We start from the raw sequence: 18,458 nt of genomic DNA on the forward strand, positions 1-18,458 counted from the left end.
TATTTTACTGTATAAAGGTGAGGCTGACAGTTTGAGGTCAACAGATGATAAATTGGACATTGGGCTGAACTTACCCATAAGTTGACCTGTGGCTTGAGGAGTGTGGAGGAATTTGACCACTGAGGTTAAACTTTAACTGTGTTGCGGAGCAACTCTGAGTGACCAAGCGATGAGTCACATGACTCCGTGCTCCTTCCTCATTAGCCCCATTGGCCTTTGACCTGGAGGCCAGAGGAGAAGTCAATTTCATTCCATCTTTCTTTCATGGTCTCACTCTCCCTCTCCTTCTCACACTGGAAAATAACTGGTAATTTATCTGTTCCAAACGGATGATGCGTGGGTGTGTGCGTGTGTGTGCGTGTGTGGGTGTGTGCGTGTGTGGGTGTGTGCGTGCGTGCGTGCGTGCGTGCGTGCGTGCGTGCGTGCGTGCGTGCGTGTGTGTGTGTGTGTGTGTGTGTGTGTGTGTGTGTGTGTGCGCACACGCGTGCGTGCGTGTGTGTACGTTCCTGAGCCTTTGACCTTAGCTGAATAACAGACCAATACAAAATAAACGGCAGAGGAACCTGCCTAAACAATTTTAACATCTGCTGGTGAGACTCCAGAACCACACATGGGGTCCAATCAATATTTGCCCTGTTCCCCTTCCCAGAACCTGCTGTACGTAGGTTGGTGGGAAACTTCCCATTTGGTGTGCATTGTTGTCATTCAAATCAGCTGTGTGCAAGCTATATTAACCATCAACCGTTTGTAGAGGAGTTGATTGAGCTATTTAGTTATGGTGTTTTTGTTTTTCCTCTGTGTGCTTGCTTTGAAGAGAAGATAAGATAAGATATTTGTACTTGGCTTTGTGAGAATAACCACCTGAATTCCAACTCTGGTCTCCCACATTAGGAAACCAAACAAGACCATAACTAAATTTCATGTTCATGAACCTCCAACAAAATGTATGGCATTTTGCCCGAATTCTGGTTAGATAGTGTCAGGATTATTAATATTGATTTGTTGATGGTCATGGCTTTTTGCACTGAGACTTCGGCTGATCATGCAATTTATACATCTGCACTGATTAGTTGAGCCTATTTATATTATTTATTGTTCTTGATGTAATTAATATAAGATTACTTGACACTTTACAGTACACATTGTGGTGTGACCCGATTGGTCCACCGTACGTGCTGTTTAATTCCCCCAAAAAGTTCCATTCCAACTTTCCTCTCAGCAACAGTTTATGTAAACCTTACTTGACATTTAGCGTGTTTTGTTGTTTCATGTTAAAAGTATTATTTTTGACCAGCAGGGAAATTCAATGGTCCCCACCACCACCACACTCATCATCATGAATACATCAATCTTTACTCAAATCATCCAAAATGTCTAAAATGTTCAGACATGGAATTAACGTAAAGCTTCTGGCTGCCACATCAATTCGATTGAGTTCCCAATGGCTACTGCCGTTAACTTAATCAGCTCAATGCAGACCTTAGAAGCTAACAGGATTAGACAGAGGGACGGGGCCACTCCCCTTGCCATCTTTCCCCTCTAAACACCTTATAGCTGTAATCTAGTGCTCACAAGTCGAGGAGCTAAGTGACCTCATTAACTAAGTTGCTCTCCAGGTTTCTGTTACCCTGGAGGCTGACATGATCTGTGGTTTGTGAGCCACACACCAGAATAGACACCTGAACCCAAGGCCTGACTGTAATTTAACAGCAAGTAAGCTGGATTATCTAAGCTTCATTATGGGAGAACTTTGCACTTCCTTGGTGTCCAGGATGTTGTTTTAAAGAAAGCTGTCTGTGACATCCATATCAAATGTGCCGTTAACCACTTAAACCCTGTTGACCGGGGTCAACGACAACAAGGAAAGAATATCATGGACAGCTCGGCTGTTGTACAGATACAGAATACATGGTAGTGATTGTATTCTCATAATCATCCCATGGGCCGTATAGGACTCGATCCTTCACACCAAATATCTTGGCCGGAAAAAAATATCCAATATCCAATCTCAACACGTTGTGAGCTGGTACGTATACCCCAATATAGGTACGCCAGGGTTCATATGGTTAAAATCTAGATTTCTAGAGAAATATAACTGACTGTAGAATCAAATCAAATGAAGCTCAATTTATACTCAGTGGTACGAGAGACGAGTGGTGCGGTCGCACAACAAAGTATAAAAGATAGACATGTGTGTATTGGTGTGAGCTATGTAGTAGTGTCTGATTGCAGTAATGTTGACGTGAGGAGTCAGGCTGTTAAACTCAATTATAGTAAGTGGGTGAAAGAACAAAGTGGATGTGATATATAGGCTGTTCGATTAAGGTCAGAGCTCTTTTTGCACTTTCCTACGTCAGTGGCATCCCGTTCTGAACTCTCTGGCCTGACTCCAAATAAGGCCAGTCAGTCTTTCTGGAGTCAGAAAGCTGCCAGTAGACACCAAGGAGAGAATAGGGAGTCATAGCGAGAGCAAGGGATGAGAAGAGATGTGGAGTGGTTGTGACGGGTGAGCTAATGGCTCTGAGAAAGAAATGCATGGCGACCAGTGACCTCTTACAGCTTACACTGGGAGAACGTATTCAAATGAGTAAATCAGTTGACCTCAAAGCCCATGGGTCACTGCCCTCTGTGTGTGTGTGTGTGTGTGTGTGTGTGTGTGTGTGTGTGTGCGTGCATGCGTGCGTGCGTGCGTGCGTGCGTGCGTGCGTGCGTGCGTGCGTGCGTGCGTGCGAGCGAGCGTGCGAGCGAGCGTGCGAGCGAGCGTACGCACGCACATACCCGAGTCTGGAGCTAATCTTGCAAACTGCTGGACCGATCACTGTCAAGCATTTTGTGCACACTTTGACAGTAGGCCAAGGCCGAGACGCGTATGTTGTCTGCTCGTCAGAGGTAAACAAATCATGTGAAAAGGACATACAGACACAGTAGTGAAAATAGCTGATCTACAAGCTGCAGATCTACGATCTGTAGACCTACTATTGTCACTAGTTTGGGTCCCGGGCAAACGTTTCATTTCTCTTTTGGGTCTTCACTTAAAATGTTTGGGAACCACTGGTATAGTGTGTATGCAAATAGTAAATATGATCTACAAGTATTCTATATCTATGTGTGTTGTCTGGAAGAGGCATTCCTCATGGTGCTTAAGTATACCAATATTTTAAGAATGCTATTATACAGCTTGGTTCCAAATGTAAACCACTCGTGTTCATATTTGGAAGCCTCTGTAATGAATCAGTTGTAAGAGGCCTGCAGATTGCAGGAATGCCCAAGCCAAGAGTTAAGACATTGGCTAAATTCTGTTCAGTGTCTGTGATAATTGACAGTCTCCATATATGGAGGAGGCGATGCTTCCTGTTCCCGTGATCTGTGTATCTTGAAATACTTGTTGAGTGTCCCAATTAAGTTTGTGCATTGTTTGTGTTCAAGAATTACTTGTTAAATGTGAATGCAAATAAAGATGTTAAAGGACAACTTTAGTTTTTTTCAACCAAGGTTCATGTTTTAGGTTGTTATTAGACAAAGTAAAAGATGAGTGTTATTTTTTTTTTCATTTGCTGCTTTCTTTCGTTTTAGCGATTTTGACAGGGGGGTGGGTGCATTCGAACATGGGGCTAAATACATATTTTTGGCGATTTCTTTATTATTATTTAGGCTACTATAGTCCTACTAGACCCCAGGAAATTACATCTAGCCACACAAGATCACAGGATCTACTGAATGTGAAGGGTGGTACTATAGGGGGATGCCATACTGTGTTGAAGGCTCACCTCCCCCTTGACATTCAATAGACCCACTGACCTTTTGTGGCCAGATGCAATTTTATGGGGTCTAGTAGGAATATAGTAAATAATAAAAAAATAAATCGCTATAACGTTGTCAAAATATTCATATTTAGCCCCATGTTCGAATGCCCCCGCCCCCCCTATCAAAAATAGCTAAAACGAAAGAAAGCAGCAAATGAAACAAAATTTTACTTTCTCCAATAACAACCTAAAACATGAACCTTGGTTGAAAAAAACTAAAGTTGTCCTTTAAATGTGGCTGTGCTGTGTGCGTGTGTGTGTGCATACACAGTAAATATGATATCTAATCTATTATATCTATAGGTATTATATAAGAGTGTGTGTGTGTGCGTGCGTGGCTGCGTGCGTGCGTGCATGTGTCCGTGCGTGTGTGTGTGTGCGCACGCATACACAGTAAATATGATATCTAATCTATTATATCTATAGGTATTATATAAGTGTGCGTGCGTGCGTGCGTGCGTGCGTGCGTGCGTGCGTGCGTGCGTGCGTGCGTGCGTGCATGCATGCATGCGTGCGTGCGAGCGTGCGATCGGCTCCTCCTCCACACTGATTGACAGCCCCTGTCAGTGTCTAATAATGGTTTGGGTATTTTTTCCCAGGCTCTGATCAAATCCTCTAGTCATGCTCCAACCCCCACAAAACAACAGTCCACAAATGCCATGCAGACTAAAATGTCAACAGATGAGATTATTAGAGGTCCTTTGTACTTCTCAAAAAGTGACGATTTAAAGTCCTTATCTAATTGTGTCTGGGGTGTTGGCACACCTTTACAAAGTAAATACATTTCAATGCGTATTCCATTACAACTGTATCTGCGGTTAGTTTATCGACATCCAGATAACGGTAAAACGTCCGAACAGAGCGTAGGTTCATGTGGAATTCATGATAAACCAAGGTTGTGATAGTTGAAGTATATATATGTTGAGAAAGATGTCATTAAAGCTTCTATATGGCTTAATGATTTCTCACCCTGTCACAAGACCTGACAGTGGAGAGGAAACACATGAACACAAGGTATACAGTACTGGCCTTAACGCTAATGTGGCTGCGTGAATATTTGCATAGTAGTCATGCACATTCACATACCATTTGAGGCAGGTGCAGTTATATAGTGCAGGTGCAGGTATATAGAAAACAGCTACAGTGTGCGGACCTTCTTTCATGTTTTCATTGTATGAGCATTTGACCACTTCATCATACTCTCTCTTTTCCATGTGACACCTCTGTATTGAGCGCAGCCACTTTGAAAAGAGTGTCAGCCAGAGGTTAGAACAGTTGTGTTCTACGCTAGAATCCTTTGATGAACTCAGGACGGCTAAACACAGGGTATAAAGAGAGGGAGAGGGAAAGAGGGAGAGCAAAATGGAATGATAATTGTATCATCTGCTCTAATGGTGGCTATTACAACAATGGCGATGGTGACCTGCAGTTGGGGGGTTGGGGGTGCGATAGGGCGGGCCCACTCCGATGACCTCTTCTCGGGAAAAGGGCAAGCTCAGGCAAGAGTCAGGGCGTCAGGAGCTCATCACCTAGTCTGGCCTCTTGAACCCTCCATTCACTGACTAGCACAACAGCCAGGCACTGCTGTGACCCTGTGGGTGTGGCACTCAACCTTTGCCTTAACCTCTTGACCACTGGTCGCAGCTGCAGCTGACCGGCTAGCGTAGGTCAGGGCGGGGGGGCAGGAGTTGGGTTGGAGGGGTGTGGTGCGGGGGCTGGAGGAGAGGAAATTCAAATTAGGGTAAAGATGGTGAGATGGAGACATGAAATGGACGGAAGCATAGAGCACTGTATATGGCTTGATGGAGAGGTGATTATAATTAAGAAAAACAATGAGAGAGTAAGATAGAGCCTGATGTAGGAAACTGTGAAAGTGCAAAGAGGACATGCTTTCTGTTTTATGCATGCATGAGGCATATTGTCCAGGCCATATCCCCCTTCTTTGAGTATTGTCACAGAGATATGGGGAAGGGCTAACTTATAGAGTTGGGCTGGAAAAAGGACATGTGCACAGGCCTCTCCCGCACATCTCTAAATTATTTCACTCCCTGAGAAGATCCTGCACAATAGATGAACGCCATTTGTTGTTCTGCAGACCTCACATTCTTGCATTTTGCTGGTTGTACCTGTATGAGTAGGGACAAATAACCTTCTTGATTGTTGATTCTTCTTGATGCCTCAGCAGCTCTGCTCTGTTCCACTCAAAGGCTTCTAAATGCATGCAGATAATGTACTATAACCAATCCTATGAGACAATAGAAAATGGACCCAGGTTCAAAATAGTCGAGAATTTATTCAGTGAAAGCATAATACATTGGAAAGTGCAGATAAACTACAAGTATGGGCATGATCAGCAACAGAATCTCTCTATAACCTTTGCTATGCGTCCCATATCTATATAAACATAATTATAATGCCTTAGAACAATAATCCTAACACACTATATAATTCTTTTTATAATGACTCATAATGAAATCATTACACCTTATAAAGCCTTTACTAAAGACTTATAAGGTCAAGTATCACAATACTTTTATTTATGAGTTTGTAGTATACAGTGTGCTGATAAGTATGTTTATAAATAATGCATTATAGACATGGGATGCATACAGTAGCTGTTACCAATTTCTCATCGCGGAATGGAAGAATCATAGGATGGTCTCTTCCCTCCTCCACTCCAGTGCCTCCAGGGTGGCCTTCAGGGCCCCGATTTGGCTCTGGTGACTGTCTGACATGGCTGACATTTTGTTCTCCAGCCTCCACAGCTGCTCCCGGTACTTCCGGCGAGCGTTCCGGTACAAACCCGTTGCTTTACTGGAATAGAAACACACCTGAGTTACTGAGTTACTCAATGAAATGAAAACATATTACAGACCTACTGACACCTTGTAGTCTGACATTCAGTCAGACTCATTCATACAGTGCGGAAAGAGATTGATTGAAATAAACTACTATTAAAAGAATCACACATACAGGGGCGCCCACTGTATTTATATCGGCCACATGAAGTCTTACGTTGTCTATTATTGCCCTAAACAAACATTATGGCTGGCAAACGATTTACATCATAAGCGCTCATTAAGCACACATTAAAAATCCCATAGACTTGGCTCCCATATGACGTAATGTTCAAAAGCCATGCATTGGAGGGGCTAGTGGCCCTCAATAAAAAGTGTGATGTACCAGTGAGCTTGTACAAGGCGCGTTATCTGCTCTTCACTGTCCTTTCTGCGGGAGGCGCTGTCAGAGAGTGCTGTGTCCAGTGAGTCACGGACTGTAGATATTCTCCTCTTCAGACATTGTTCTCTGAGGGGGAAATGACACCAGCTAGTCCACCAGAGCTACACTTTATGTTGTTCATTTATTTTAATGAGGGAAACTGTTTCAATAACAATATTATGCTGTATGCCAGGTTTAAAAAACTAAATCATTTATATATAAATTCCCATGGCACACCACTCCCTCTGCGAGCGACACACACGCCTAGTTTGAAGTCGATCAGTCAGACGCACAGTCGCACACATTTATATTTCACACAAAGATATACATGTCTATGAGCTTGTATGGATGTCTATGATTTGTCCTCCTCCACCAGTGAATAAACACATTGGAGGGATCAGGATTGTAGCAGAGCTGTATTTTATTGAAGAGAAGATGTTTACACAGAGTCCCATCTTTCTTTGTCCTCTTGAAGACAGTTGAGAACATCCTTTATTGGGAATGAGCTGTAGATTTGGAACCATTTATGTACAAAGTCTGCATTTCAGAAATTTGTGTTCCTAAAGCTCAGTCCAAACTGATGCCTGCAAGGATATAGCCTAGGCAGGGTTTGATTTGTAAAAAAAATAAAAATGCTGCGTTGGCATCTTGCTTTAAAATCCAAAATTGCTTTCCATTTACTGCACCGGTGCCATATGAGACTTCATAAAAATAGTGTGGTTAACTGTGATTAATCATTTTGTAATTATTGTTAAGTTGTGATATTATAAAAACATATCAGACAACAAATCATTCTACATTTCCCAAAAAAAACATTCATGCATTTTATTCTGACCATAAGCAGGGATAATACATTTCCCCACCGGTGAAGGAAATGAATGACTAGAGGGGGGTATCAAAAGCAGAGACATGGATTACCCCCCACCTCCACCAGGATACAGGATGTGTACATTTTCTGCATTGACAACCAGAGCAGAAACATTGTGTTCACACTGTTTCACAGCACGTATCATTCTTTATCCAGCTCCACCACATCAAATACAAGCAGGCAAAATGTGTTTTGTGAAATAGTAAATAGCCAATGGCCAAATTGCCAATCATATAGAGCCCTCAATATATAAGAAGGCAGGCCACTGTGGGCCTATATGACACCTTATAAGGTTCCTGGAAAGTTAGTCAACCTAACAGACCGTGATTAGCTCATAAATGTCTAGACCCAATACTAGCTGATACCACAATGGTTTGTACCTGTTCCAAAAACTAACTCTGTTGTTCACATATTTCCTCCTCACCTTTGCAAGACAGCCTGGAGCTCTCTGTAAATGGTTCTGTTCCGAGGACCAGGGAGGTTTCCATCATTTACCAGCTTAGCCACATTCTCAGCAACGCTCTGAAACATTCAATTAGGATTAGCTTCAAACGTAGAGAAAGAAAACTTTCCATCTAATCTATTGCATATGCATTGAACAGCTCTGTGCACACTGCATGTACACAGTATATTGCAATGCTTGTTTTCAAGTGTTCAAAAGCTATCAAACAGGCTAGCATACAGTGGCTTTTGAACAGAATAGAACATAATTCAGATCCATTTACAAATACCATTCATTAAGTCACTGACTGAACATGTCATTGGGAATGTATGGAATGGAGGAAGGAAATACACATTAATTAGTGAGCAGGTGAATCCATTACTGGTTTCACTCAATTCACTGAAGAAAAGTCACAGGAAGGGGTTGCGACAATCTGAAAATGTAAGCCGTGAGAGAAGTGATGCATGACTAAATATTGTCAAAATGTTCCTTATGTTTAGTGCACTGGTACTCAGTTAAGTCAATTCAACTCAATTTGGATTTTTGGAATTTAGTGTTGAAAATAGTGTGTTACAAATTAAATACATAGAAAAATACACAGAACATGAGTCAAGCACAACCTCTTACCTTTTACAATTTTACAATTTACAATTTAGCCATTTAGCAGAAGCTCTTAATCGAGAGTGATTTACAGTAAGCAAGGACAACACAAGGTAATACATCAAATGCATGAATGTCATCTAGGAGTAGCTCTGGTCCATAGCCTTCTACTGCTTCAGTATAAGGCTATGGGTCTTTCAGTTTTAAAGCTCACATCGAAATCAGACCAGCCTCTCCTCTTTTGTGGAAATCTCACGAACGTTTGACCTACTCACCAATACAAAGACGGGTTGTGTCAATAGAATGCCTACTTTCCTTAGTGGACGCACTCTGAGCACCCCACCACACGTATAAACGGAAAAATATTCTCTATGAGGCAGTTCTCTGGGCAATATTGGAGTAACTAAAAGTGTTTTTTTCCGGTGGAAACAAAATCCCTTTTTGGCCAAAAAGTACCGTTTATACGGTGGGGTGGTGGGGTGCTCAGAGTGCGTCCACTAAGGAAAGTAGGCTTTCTATTGACACAACCCGTCTTTGTTTTGGTGAGTAGGTCAAACGTTCGTGAGATTTCCACAAAAGAGGAGAGGCTGGTCTGATTTCGATGTGAGCTTTAAAACTGAAAGACCCATAGCCTTATACTGAAGCAGTAGAAGGCTATGGACCAGAGCTAATCTAGGAGTATAAGTAAACAAAGAACCTATTTAACAGTAGAATATCCAAAGAAAATCAATAATCTGTACATTGAAACTATAAACACTATAGGGTGCGACCTGGCATCTGTCTACTGTACATAACATGCTAAAATATTTTTTTACTTAAAACATGTTAGCCTTTGCATATGCCTTCAAGGTCGTCGAGGCTATGGCAAGTGCTATGACAAGTGCTACGGCCTAAGGTGGAAGATTGGAACATTTATTATTGCAAAGGGGGGTTCATTTCTTTTAGTTAATTTTAACTATGCGTTGTTTGTTTGTAGAATAAAATAGAATAGAATAAAATGAATGAACGTTTCGCTCATGGGAAGGTGTGATGCTTGAAGAAGGTCCAAGTATGGGTCATTCTATTATTCTATACGTTTGCTACTTCAGTTTTACTGACACACCATCCTTAAGCTTAGAAGATGTGTAAAAAGTGGAATATGAAATATTTTAACAACACAATTCTTGTATGGGGGTCTCCCTGGCACAAAACCTTTTCATATGGGCATCTGCGGCCAAATGCATATTAATTTGGGGGTCCTTGACCTGAAAAGTTGGAGAACCACTGGTCTATCTATCCTACCTGTTGTTCAGCCTTGCGGTCCTCCAGCTCCTCCCCCAGGCTTTCTGAGATGAGAGCTCCAGCTGCATCCTGGGCCTTCTGGGCCATCAAGCTCCAATCCAGACACCTCCGCTCCTTCTCCGTCAGACGGATCAGACCTCGCAGTTCCGACATCTCCTCCTGGACACATTGATACAACACATTTATTTCACATGAGTGAACAGTGGGCAAGGGCTGAGGTGGGCACAACTTCAGCTTAATTTCCCAGCATGTGACAACATCCATTTTAAGACTTTGTGAGACATTCATAAAGTAATGAATGTGTGTTCATACGTAGAGTATAAACAATTATTTGTTTGGGATAAATATCGGATAGAGTATTGTTGTCTCTTTTGGTGCTGGCTCAACTGTAGCTCTGGCCCATAGCCTTAAGGACTTCTCCTTAAGGCTATGGGAATCTCCATTTCTTTCCGCCGCATGACATGCAGCAAGCCTTTCGACTTCTGCAAACGATTTCGCTACTCACCAATACAATTACTTTCCCTAGTGGACCTAGCCTTAATGGACCAGAGCTAGCTCAACTGTAGTGTCAAAAGGTTGATGCAAAGGGGCTATGATAATTTGATCACAGCTCATTATCGCCCTCATTGTAAACTATTTTTGCTGAATGTTCACATGACATACCCAGAATAGGGATATTTTTGGGGCTTTTTGCCTTTATTGATAGATCACAGTAGGTAGACAGAAAACAGGGAGAGAGATGAGGAGAAGACACACCGCAAAGTTCGTCGGGATCGGGACTCGAACCTGCGACACACTGTCATGTTGGATTACCAGCCAAGGCGCCGGGACCGCTAAGCCGGCCCAGGCCATACAGTATATATTTAACATGTACAGTAACTTTGGTGAAAGGTCTCACCCTAACACTGACGAGCTCATGGAATAGGGAAGCCCTTTCTCTTTTGGTGTCGTTAGGGTTGGCATCGTCTTTAGCCGTATGTCCTCCCCTTGTCCCAGCCAGGGTGCCGGTGTCAGGGCTCAGTTTGCCCTCTCCCCCGGGACCAGGTTTAGGGAGGCAAACTGCTGCTCTGTCCTCCTGTAAGTGTTCAATTTGCTGGCGGAGAGCAGCCTCTCGTTCCACCAGCTCAGAGCCTCTGTGAGGTGATAAGGAATGAGAATTGACTTGTTGGAGTTCAGCATATATACTGGACAGCAAGCAACTCTTTTGAATTGTTCAATTATATTGCTTATGTGAGGTTGACCATAAAGATGCAGTCAGTGTGCATCCATCCTTTTAAAATTATACATTTTACTCCATCAGCCAATAGTTCAGGAGACATACTTCATCATTCCAGCCATCAACACAGTTGGCTACTACCTCTGCCTTGTGTGACTCTGCGTTTCACTCTCCACACTTCCCCCTGCTGTTAAGAAGGACGTTGACAGTTCTTCAGTTGTTAGGTTCCCGTGCTGAGATCCTGGAATACCAGGCCACTGCCCATCACAGACAGGAATACCAGGCCACTGCCCATCACAGACAGGAATACCAGGCCACTGCCCATCACAGACCTCTGGAATACCAGGCCACTGCCCATCACAGACGGACTCTGTGAATAAGAAACCTCATTGTGATCTCATGTTTGCCTGTGTATTGCAGTATGTTTGTAATTTATTTCTTGTGTGTGTGCGTGTGTGTGTGTGTGTGTGTGTGTGTGTGTGTGTGTGTGTGTGTGTGTGTGTGTGTTGATATCAGGGTAAAAGTCATGTTAATTTTTACACAATCACATTCTGTCGGGGAGAAACCTTGTAGGCCTATCTCCTATTTATTGTTTTTGTAAATTAACGCCCTACTTCATCATACAAGAGTGTCGCACAAACATACCAGATCCGGCCTGTAGATCGGATATTTTTGCTATTTAAAAAAAGTTAAATAGTATTAACAAATGGAAAATATTAACAAGAGCTTGTGACAAAATAACTACATTGGATCCACTGGAACTCTAAATGGATTCTATGGATTCCATTTTCTGAACAGTTTATATGGTTTGTGGACATACAGGCCAAGGTTTCTAGCAACGATGTGGAATGGTGCGGCAGCGCCATTATGTGCACAGGCATGCGTGTTGTAGAAGCACACGCATGTGAGTGCTGTAAACAGTTGCAGATGGGAGGTATGTAAGCACCTGCCGGGTCTGTCCAGAGTGACAGGCCTTGCCATTTCCTGGCCTCATATAGGGACAGTAGATCACTGTAGACCTCCTCACACTCCTCACTGTCGATCAAAACCACACAAAGACAAAGCACACTCAACAACCTTGGGGGTGGAATTTATTTGACGTTAAATTAAATGCAAAATCAACTAGGACAAATTCTATACTATACAAGTATACAGTATATAAAGTAAGGTTCTGAGTGTACTCATTTGCAATTGAGAGTTGGAGACGGGTGTGTGTGTGTGTGTGTGTGTGTGTGTGTGTGTGTGTGTGTGTGTGTGTGTGTGTGTGTGTGTGTGTGTGTGTGTGTGTGTGTGTGTGTGTGTGTGTGTGTGTGTGTGTGTGTGTGTGTGTGTGTGTGCAGGGTCAAATAAATCATTGGGCCGGGCACAGGAGGGCCTTTGACTCTCAGGGGCCCTTCGGGGGAACTGTACCGCGTAGTACTGGGTTTGAGGCCCTGACAAGGACCCCTAGAGCCCTTAATTGGCCGTTGATTGTGTTAAATTTAGGTAAAAAAGATGATAAATAAAAATAATAATAATAACAGAACATTTCGGCCCAGGGGCCCTCGTGGAGGTTAATCCGTCCCTGCGTGCATGTGTGTGTGTACCAGTATCTGAGAGCCATCTGCAGGGCTGAGCTGTCTGCTTCGTCTCTGCTCAGGGTCATGCTGATCTGCTCCGATTCTCCCTTCCTTCGCTCCAGAGCCGCAGTCAGACGCTCGTTCCTGCTCTTCAGCCTCTCAATACACCTGCATGGAAAACATGGGGGAGTATAGGAAAAGGGGGTGGCAGGGAATGAAAAGATTGGAGGGGAAAGGGGAAAGCCCTCCAAAGTGTGTGAAAGAATACCCTGTTTGTTGCTTAGAATGATCAAACTTCTTTGATTTTGATTCAGACAGCATGAATACACACGTCGTTAATATTAATATCCTGAAGCAACCGAATTGGGGCGTGTTCATTTAACTATAGGGCATAGCAGTGGCAACCAATTTGTGGTTTTAAGTGGCAAAAAAAGGGCTATCTTTCCCACAGAGATTTCCAAAAATATTTATATCACTTATTTTAAGCCTAGAATCAAGCCATCCAGGCTTTATGGTCATGAATCATGACCATAAAATCTTTGATTCTGTGAAAAAATAATTATATATACAGTACTATGTTTAATAAATACCTTTTATTTAGCGGTATAAAACCAGAACCGTGTTATGGTCATGATTCACAAGGAGCCTGATTCTAGGCTTACAATAATTGATATAAATACTTTTGGAAATCTCTAAGGGAAAATGAATGGAACCAGAAAATGGCCGCCTCTGCTATGTCCTATATATCGTTACGGGTCTTTTATTTTTACACCTTCCAAAGTCACCTCTGCATTCTTTCGGTCTCACTCTCAAGGTTGACGCTGGAGCAGGAGCTGGCCAGGGAGGCAATGCCTGAGGACAGTGAGACATCCTCACCAACAGACAGAGTTGAGAAGGATCTGCGGGGTCGTCTGAGGAGCAGTGGAGAACCAGGGAAGGGAGGAGAAGCCACGTCTGGACTCAGAGCTCCGCCGCTAGAACTACTGGAGGAGCTGTAAGGAGGGGAGAGGCTGCCTGACCTCCAGACCTTGTAGAGACCCACCAGCTGGAATACAAGAGTAAGAGAAGTCAGAAGTGTGCTCATAAATGCAATGCATTGACATGAATATTCACTTTATCAGTTGATTAACCTCTGAATGGTCAAGCCAATTCATATAAACATGATTAATTACCTGTTTTGTTACATGTAGATACATATTGAATGCTGTCTAGACTCAGTGTACCAAACAAGTAACCGTTGCCAATACAATACCATTTATATTCATATTTTAATATTAATATATAATAATAATGTCATATTATCATAAAAAAATGTTGCCAATCATTTGGGGGCAATACCCTCGTGGTGCAGCTGTGGCCCTGAGCTGAACCCACCTTCTCCTGTAGTCTGTTCTTCTCCTCCTCCATCTGGTTGACTGTGCTTTGCGTCAGCTCCTGCTCCTCCTGTCGGCTGCGCAGAGTGCTTCTGAGAGCGCAGTTGTTCTGGTACAGATCCAGGACATCCCTCTGGTACTGCCGCCGCTCCTCGATTGGTAAGCCTGAGGGGTACGTGATGCCAAACTCTCTCTCCATCTCCTCCAGTATCTGGAACCGTTATGGTATGGGGGTGCATACTTAGTTTAGACCAGGGGTCCTCAACTAGAAATGCTGAAGGTCCACTAATAATTTTTGAAAAAGACTAAGGTCCGGTCCCATGAGCGCGGCGCGGGCCACGCAGAGGCCAGCGGAGAGCGGGGCTCTATGCCTGTTTAGTACAGTCACACCAAGGCAAGCTTATACAAATCGGTTCCCCTCCCAACCAACCAATACTGGGGTGCAGAGTATGGAAATAGAATGTTTCACAAATATTAATTTCCCCTCCAAAAATACATACACAGCAAATGAGAGGTATTGTGTTGAGGCACAAAGAACACTTTTATTTTTTCAAGTTTAAAAAACTTCCTCGGAAGGTCGCAAGACCGAAACGTTGCTTTAATAAAATGCTCTGAATGCAGCAAGTGGCAGTGTGCGGGTGTCTCTCCTTTCACATTGTATATGCCTCGTCATCATCGCACCTGCTCCAAACCTACCGGGTGTGCGGAAGTCATCTCTCTATAAGTTTAAAAAATAATAATAATAATTTGACCAGGGTCCACAGAGAGGTGGTCCGCGGTCCGGTCGTGGACCGCGGTCAGCCTATTGAGGACCCCTGGTTTAGACTATATGGTTAGACATAAGGTTGGTGAGGGGTGCGTTAAGACAACCAGATTAAGGTTGGTGAGGGGTGCGTTAAGGGTTGGGAGAGGGTTAAGGTTGTTCTCTATCTTGACACAAAAACACATACCGGTACAAAACTAAATCTAAAATAGCGATCCCGATCCTGACGGCCTTCACTGCATGTAACCCCCCCATCTCTCTCCCCATTTCCTGTCAGCCTACTGTCTGTCCCTCCATTAAAAAATAAAATAAAGGCGAAAGCCACAAAAAAAAAAAAAGATAGTAACTTAAGGGCAATTTCCCACCAAGCACTATAATGATAACTATAACAACATTATTTAACATTCTAGTTTAGTATTATTGTGGTGTGGATTCTGCCATCCACTTGAGTTAGAATGGTTTTAAAACTACAGGTAGGTACTGTACATGTTATCATAAAGCCTTCATTGTATGCTGGTGTCGTGCAGTGAAGATTTTTTATTATAGTTCCAGACCCACCCACAGGAACGCACCCAGGGTGCCGGCCCGATTCCGGCGAGCCGCCCCCCGTCCGAAACGGTTGAGAAATGACAGAGTTACCGTGTGGGGGTCCCTCTACTGTACTGTACTGTACTGGCACACCTGAAATCACCATATATACAGTTAATATGTGCGTGTGTGTTTGTGTGTGTGTTAGGTTGCGCACAGGTGGTGAAAAACAACCATGCTGTTTTCGTGCTCAGACGCACCCAGGCAGACAGGCACCCACACACATACTCACTTAAGGAAGTGGTTTGCACCTTAAAAAAACAAAACAAAACAAAAACACTATTGAAAGTTTTGAATCTACAATAACCTTGAAACCAATATGATACTTATTTTCCTGACCTGGGTGGCTTGAACCCAGCTCTCCTGGGCAGCCATTATGTGCTCTGTCTGTTTGTCCTGGTCCAAGGCTGTGAGGGGAACAGCCCAGGTCCTCCTTGAACTGATGGAATTCTCTACTGCGGAAAGTGCCTCCTGGAGTTCTGACCACACGTTGACACTGCCCCCTAGAGGGTAAACACAGAGATTGTTTATATATTTTTGAGATATTTTCTTTCCTTTTTTTCCTTTTTTTTAGATGTTTGTGTTCAGTTTTGTTAATTAAAATATAAGCATGGAAATGTTGATTCTTATTCAAAGTGGATTTTAGACATTTAGCCGATGGTCTAATCCAGAGTGACCTACACTTATTCAATGTACTATACTCTTACATATAGGAATAACACTGCCAGCCACAAATGATGATGATGATGATAGATAGTCTTTAGAGAAATTGCCTGTGCAATTCCCAGCTTACTTTGGAACTACTTGTACTGGCGTGCAAATTACCCTTGAGTTGTTTGCTTGTACTGACTTTGACTTTTTGCAGCCTAAGAACAAATCTTTGAAATAATACAGAGGGTGTTCTTTTGGAAACAAAACATTGTGTTTGGCCTAGTCTGGCAGAGGAAAGTATATCTCTTCAGCACAATGCCATATATAAGTGTGCAGTGGCCAGTGATTGATGAGGGTAGTGTGGGTTGAGAACAGATCGTGCTGTGAAGTATGAGCCAACCTCGGCTGGTTACTGGTGGTTCAGATGTGGTACCAGGGGCAGTGTTCCTACCGCTGACCGACCCATGGGTCAGGAGATCGGGAACCAGAGGTATGTCTGGTCCTGGTGGTCTTAGGTCCTCTAATTCACTGGAGAGACAGAGTAGCAGAACATTTCCACAACTTATTTGCAAATTATTTGATTGGCGTTATACTGTATATCATTTATTGATTGATTCATTCATTGCTGAGCTGCACTGGAGACATTCAGCCATTCATTGACAAATTCACCCTCCACATCCATTGCCATCCATCCTGTTTCATTCATATGCCTCGCACATTACTTATAAACACAAAACCACACATCTCATTTCACACCTCAGTAATATTACCGTGGCAACATCAGTCCCCCCATTTTCTTGTTCAATTCGGCAATATGGCTGAGCAGGGTGCCCACCTCAGCCTGACACTGGGCCAGCTCTGCCTGTGAGGGCTCAGGGCTGGCTACAGGGTCAGAGCCCACAGGGTCAAAGTTGATCAAGTCAATTGGGTTCATCACCTCCTCCTCATTACACCCTGACCCAGCATCCAGATCATCACTTCTGACCTGCAGGGCGATGGAGAACCATATAGATGGATCATAGGATAGTGAGCTGGGGTTGCTAGACATTCAAGTGGTACATGTTTGTTATGGTATGGTGTCGAGGAAACAACTTTTTCATTCGAGGTTCAATCATTCTGTGATTTGTGACTTTTTGCGTGTAGATATCCATGCTTGAGTGCTGCATGGGGCTGACAACATTGTACTGGATAATATTGAATGCCTACACAGGGAGACTGCTATGCTTATGGCTGCTCTTTTATTGTTGCTCTTTTAAACAGCTATTGTTTTGAGCAACGGAAGAGGAGGAAGCTCAAACATCCTGTGATCCAACTTCCTGCAGAGAAAGCTTTTGTGGACCCAATTTTGTTTCATGGTAAACTCTCTTTTTAACCTATTCTGTTACTGTAAGTTACTGAAATAAAATAAACATATATATTTTTATTGCAAGAGAGTTCTGTGATTAAATCAGTGGACAATTCACCATATAACATACTTCTTTATTAGTCAGAAATGTAAACAGCACATGGATAACAAAAAGGATTTAACACAAAATCACATTTTGAACACAAGAGATGCAACGCAACATTCTGTATAGGGGTACGAGGTACAAAGGTATGAGAACTAGCCACACTAGGCATTGGGCAAACTGGAGAAGAAAAAAGAAACACCTGATAACAACTTACGTCCATGCTTCAGACTGCTGTGTGTCGGAAGAAGTGATTAAATGTCTGTCCACTGTCCAACATCAAGCTTTTGTAGAACTGCTCTTCCTGTCTTTATGTTATGTATAATTATACATTCCAACAGCTCCCTAGTCTGTGTTGTAATACTGTACACTGTACCAGACTGCCAGTGAGCAGAGCCTTGTCCTGTCCCCACCTCTCTCTCTCTCTCTCTCTCTCTCTCTCTCTGGCAACAGTGTCTTTGTTCTCAGTGTTTCTGTATCTAACTCCTATCACTGAGATGTTTTTTCTGGCATTGTCAATGTGTCAAGTGGAAACCCCTCCTGTAATCATACCCCCTCCCCGTTCCCCTACATACACACTATTTTGATGTACAAACTTTGTTGGTTTACATGTTCATTCATTGATTTGTTTTTAAGTAAGCTGCACT

The 18,458-nt window shown here is 43.0% G+C and overlaps 1 protein-coding gene across 2 annotated transcripts; it reads right to left on the reverse strand.

The window, feature by feature from the left end:
* Positions 1-6,370: 6,370 nt before the first annotated feature.
* Positions 6,371-18,107, reverse strand: ushbp1 (Usher syndrome 1C binding protein 1). Of its 2 annotated transcripts, none has more exons than XM_079506109.1 (14): positions 18,029-18,107; positions 17,134-17,348; positions 16,815-16,891; positions 16,052-16,215; positions 14,363-14,572; positions 13,774-14,033; positions 13,016-13,156; positions 12,376-12,464; positions 11,571-11,799; positions 11,112-11,346; positions 10,214-10,372; positions 8,315-8,412; positions 6,987-7,109; positions 6,371-6,617 (listed from the first exon to the last, which is right to left on the reverse strand). In XM_079506109.1, the coding sequence occupies exons 1-14, from the start codon at positions 18,032-18,034 to the stop codon at positions 6,452-6,454; spliced, it is 2,172 nt and encodes a 723-aa protein (XP_079362235.1). In that variant the 5' UTR covers positions 18,035-18,107; the 3' UTR covers positions 6,371-6,451. The 2 variants fall into 2 exon arrangements, with proteins under 2 accessions (XP_079362235.1, XP_079362234.1); XM_079506108.1 differs by having other exon boundaries at positions 16,764-16,891.
* Between the last annotated feature and the right edge of the window lie 351 nt (positions 18,108-18,458).

This window comes from Electrona antarctica (genome assembly GCF_951216825.1).
Source record: "Electrona antarctica genome assembly, chromosome: 7".
NCBI classification, from domain to species: domain Eukaryota; kingdom Metazoa; phylum Chordata; class Actinopteri; order Myctophiformes; family Myctophidae; genus Electrona; species Electrona antarctica.

Bases quoted from the DNA above. Each gene is read 5' to 3' on its own strand.
- ushbp1 (XM_079506108.1), bottom strand. The intron at 16,892-17,133 runs GTAATATTACTG...CTGTCTCTCCAG, and splicing joins GGGGGACTGATGTTGCCACG to TGAATTAGAGGACCTAAGAC. The intron at 13,157-13,773 runs GTGACTTTGGAA...TTTTCCATGCAG, and splicing joins GAGACCGAAAGAATGCAGAG to GTGTATTGAGAGGCTGAAGA.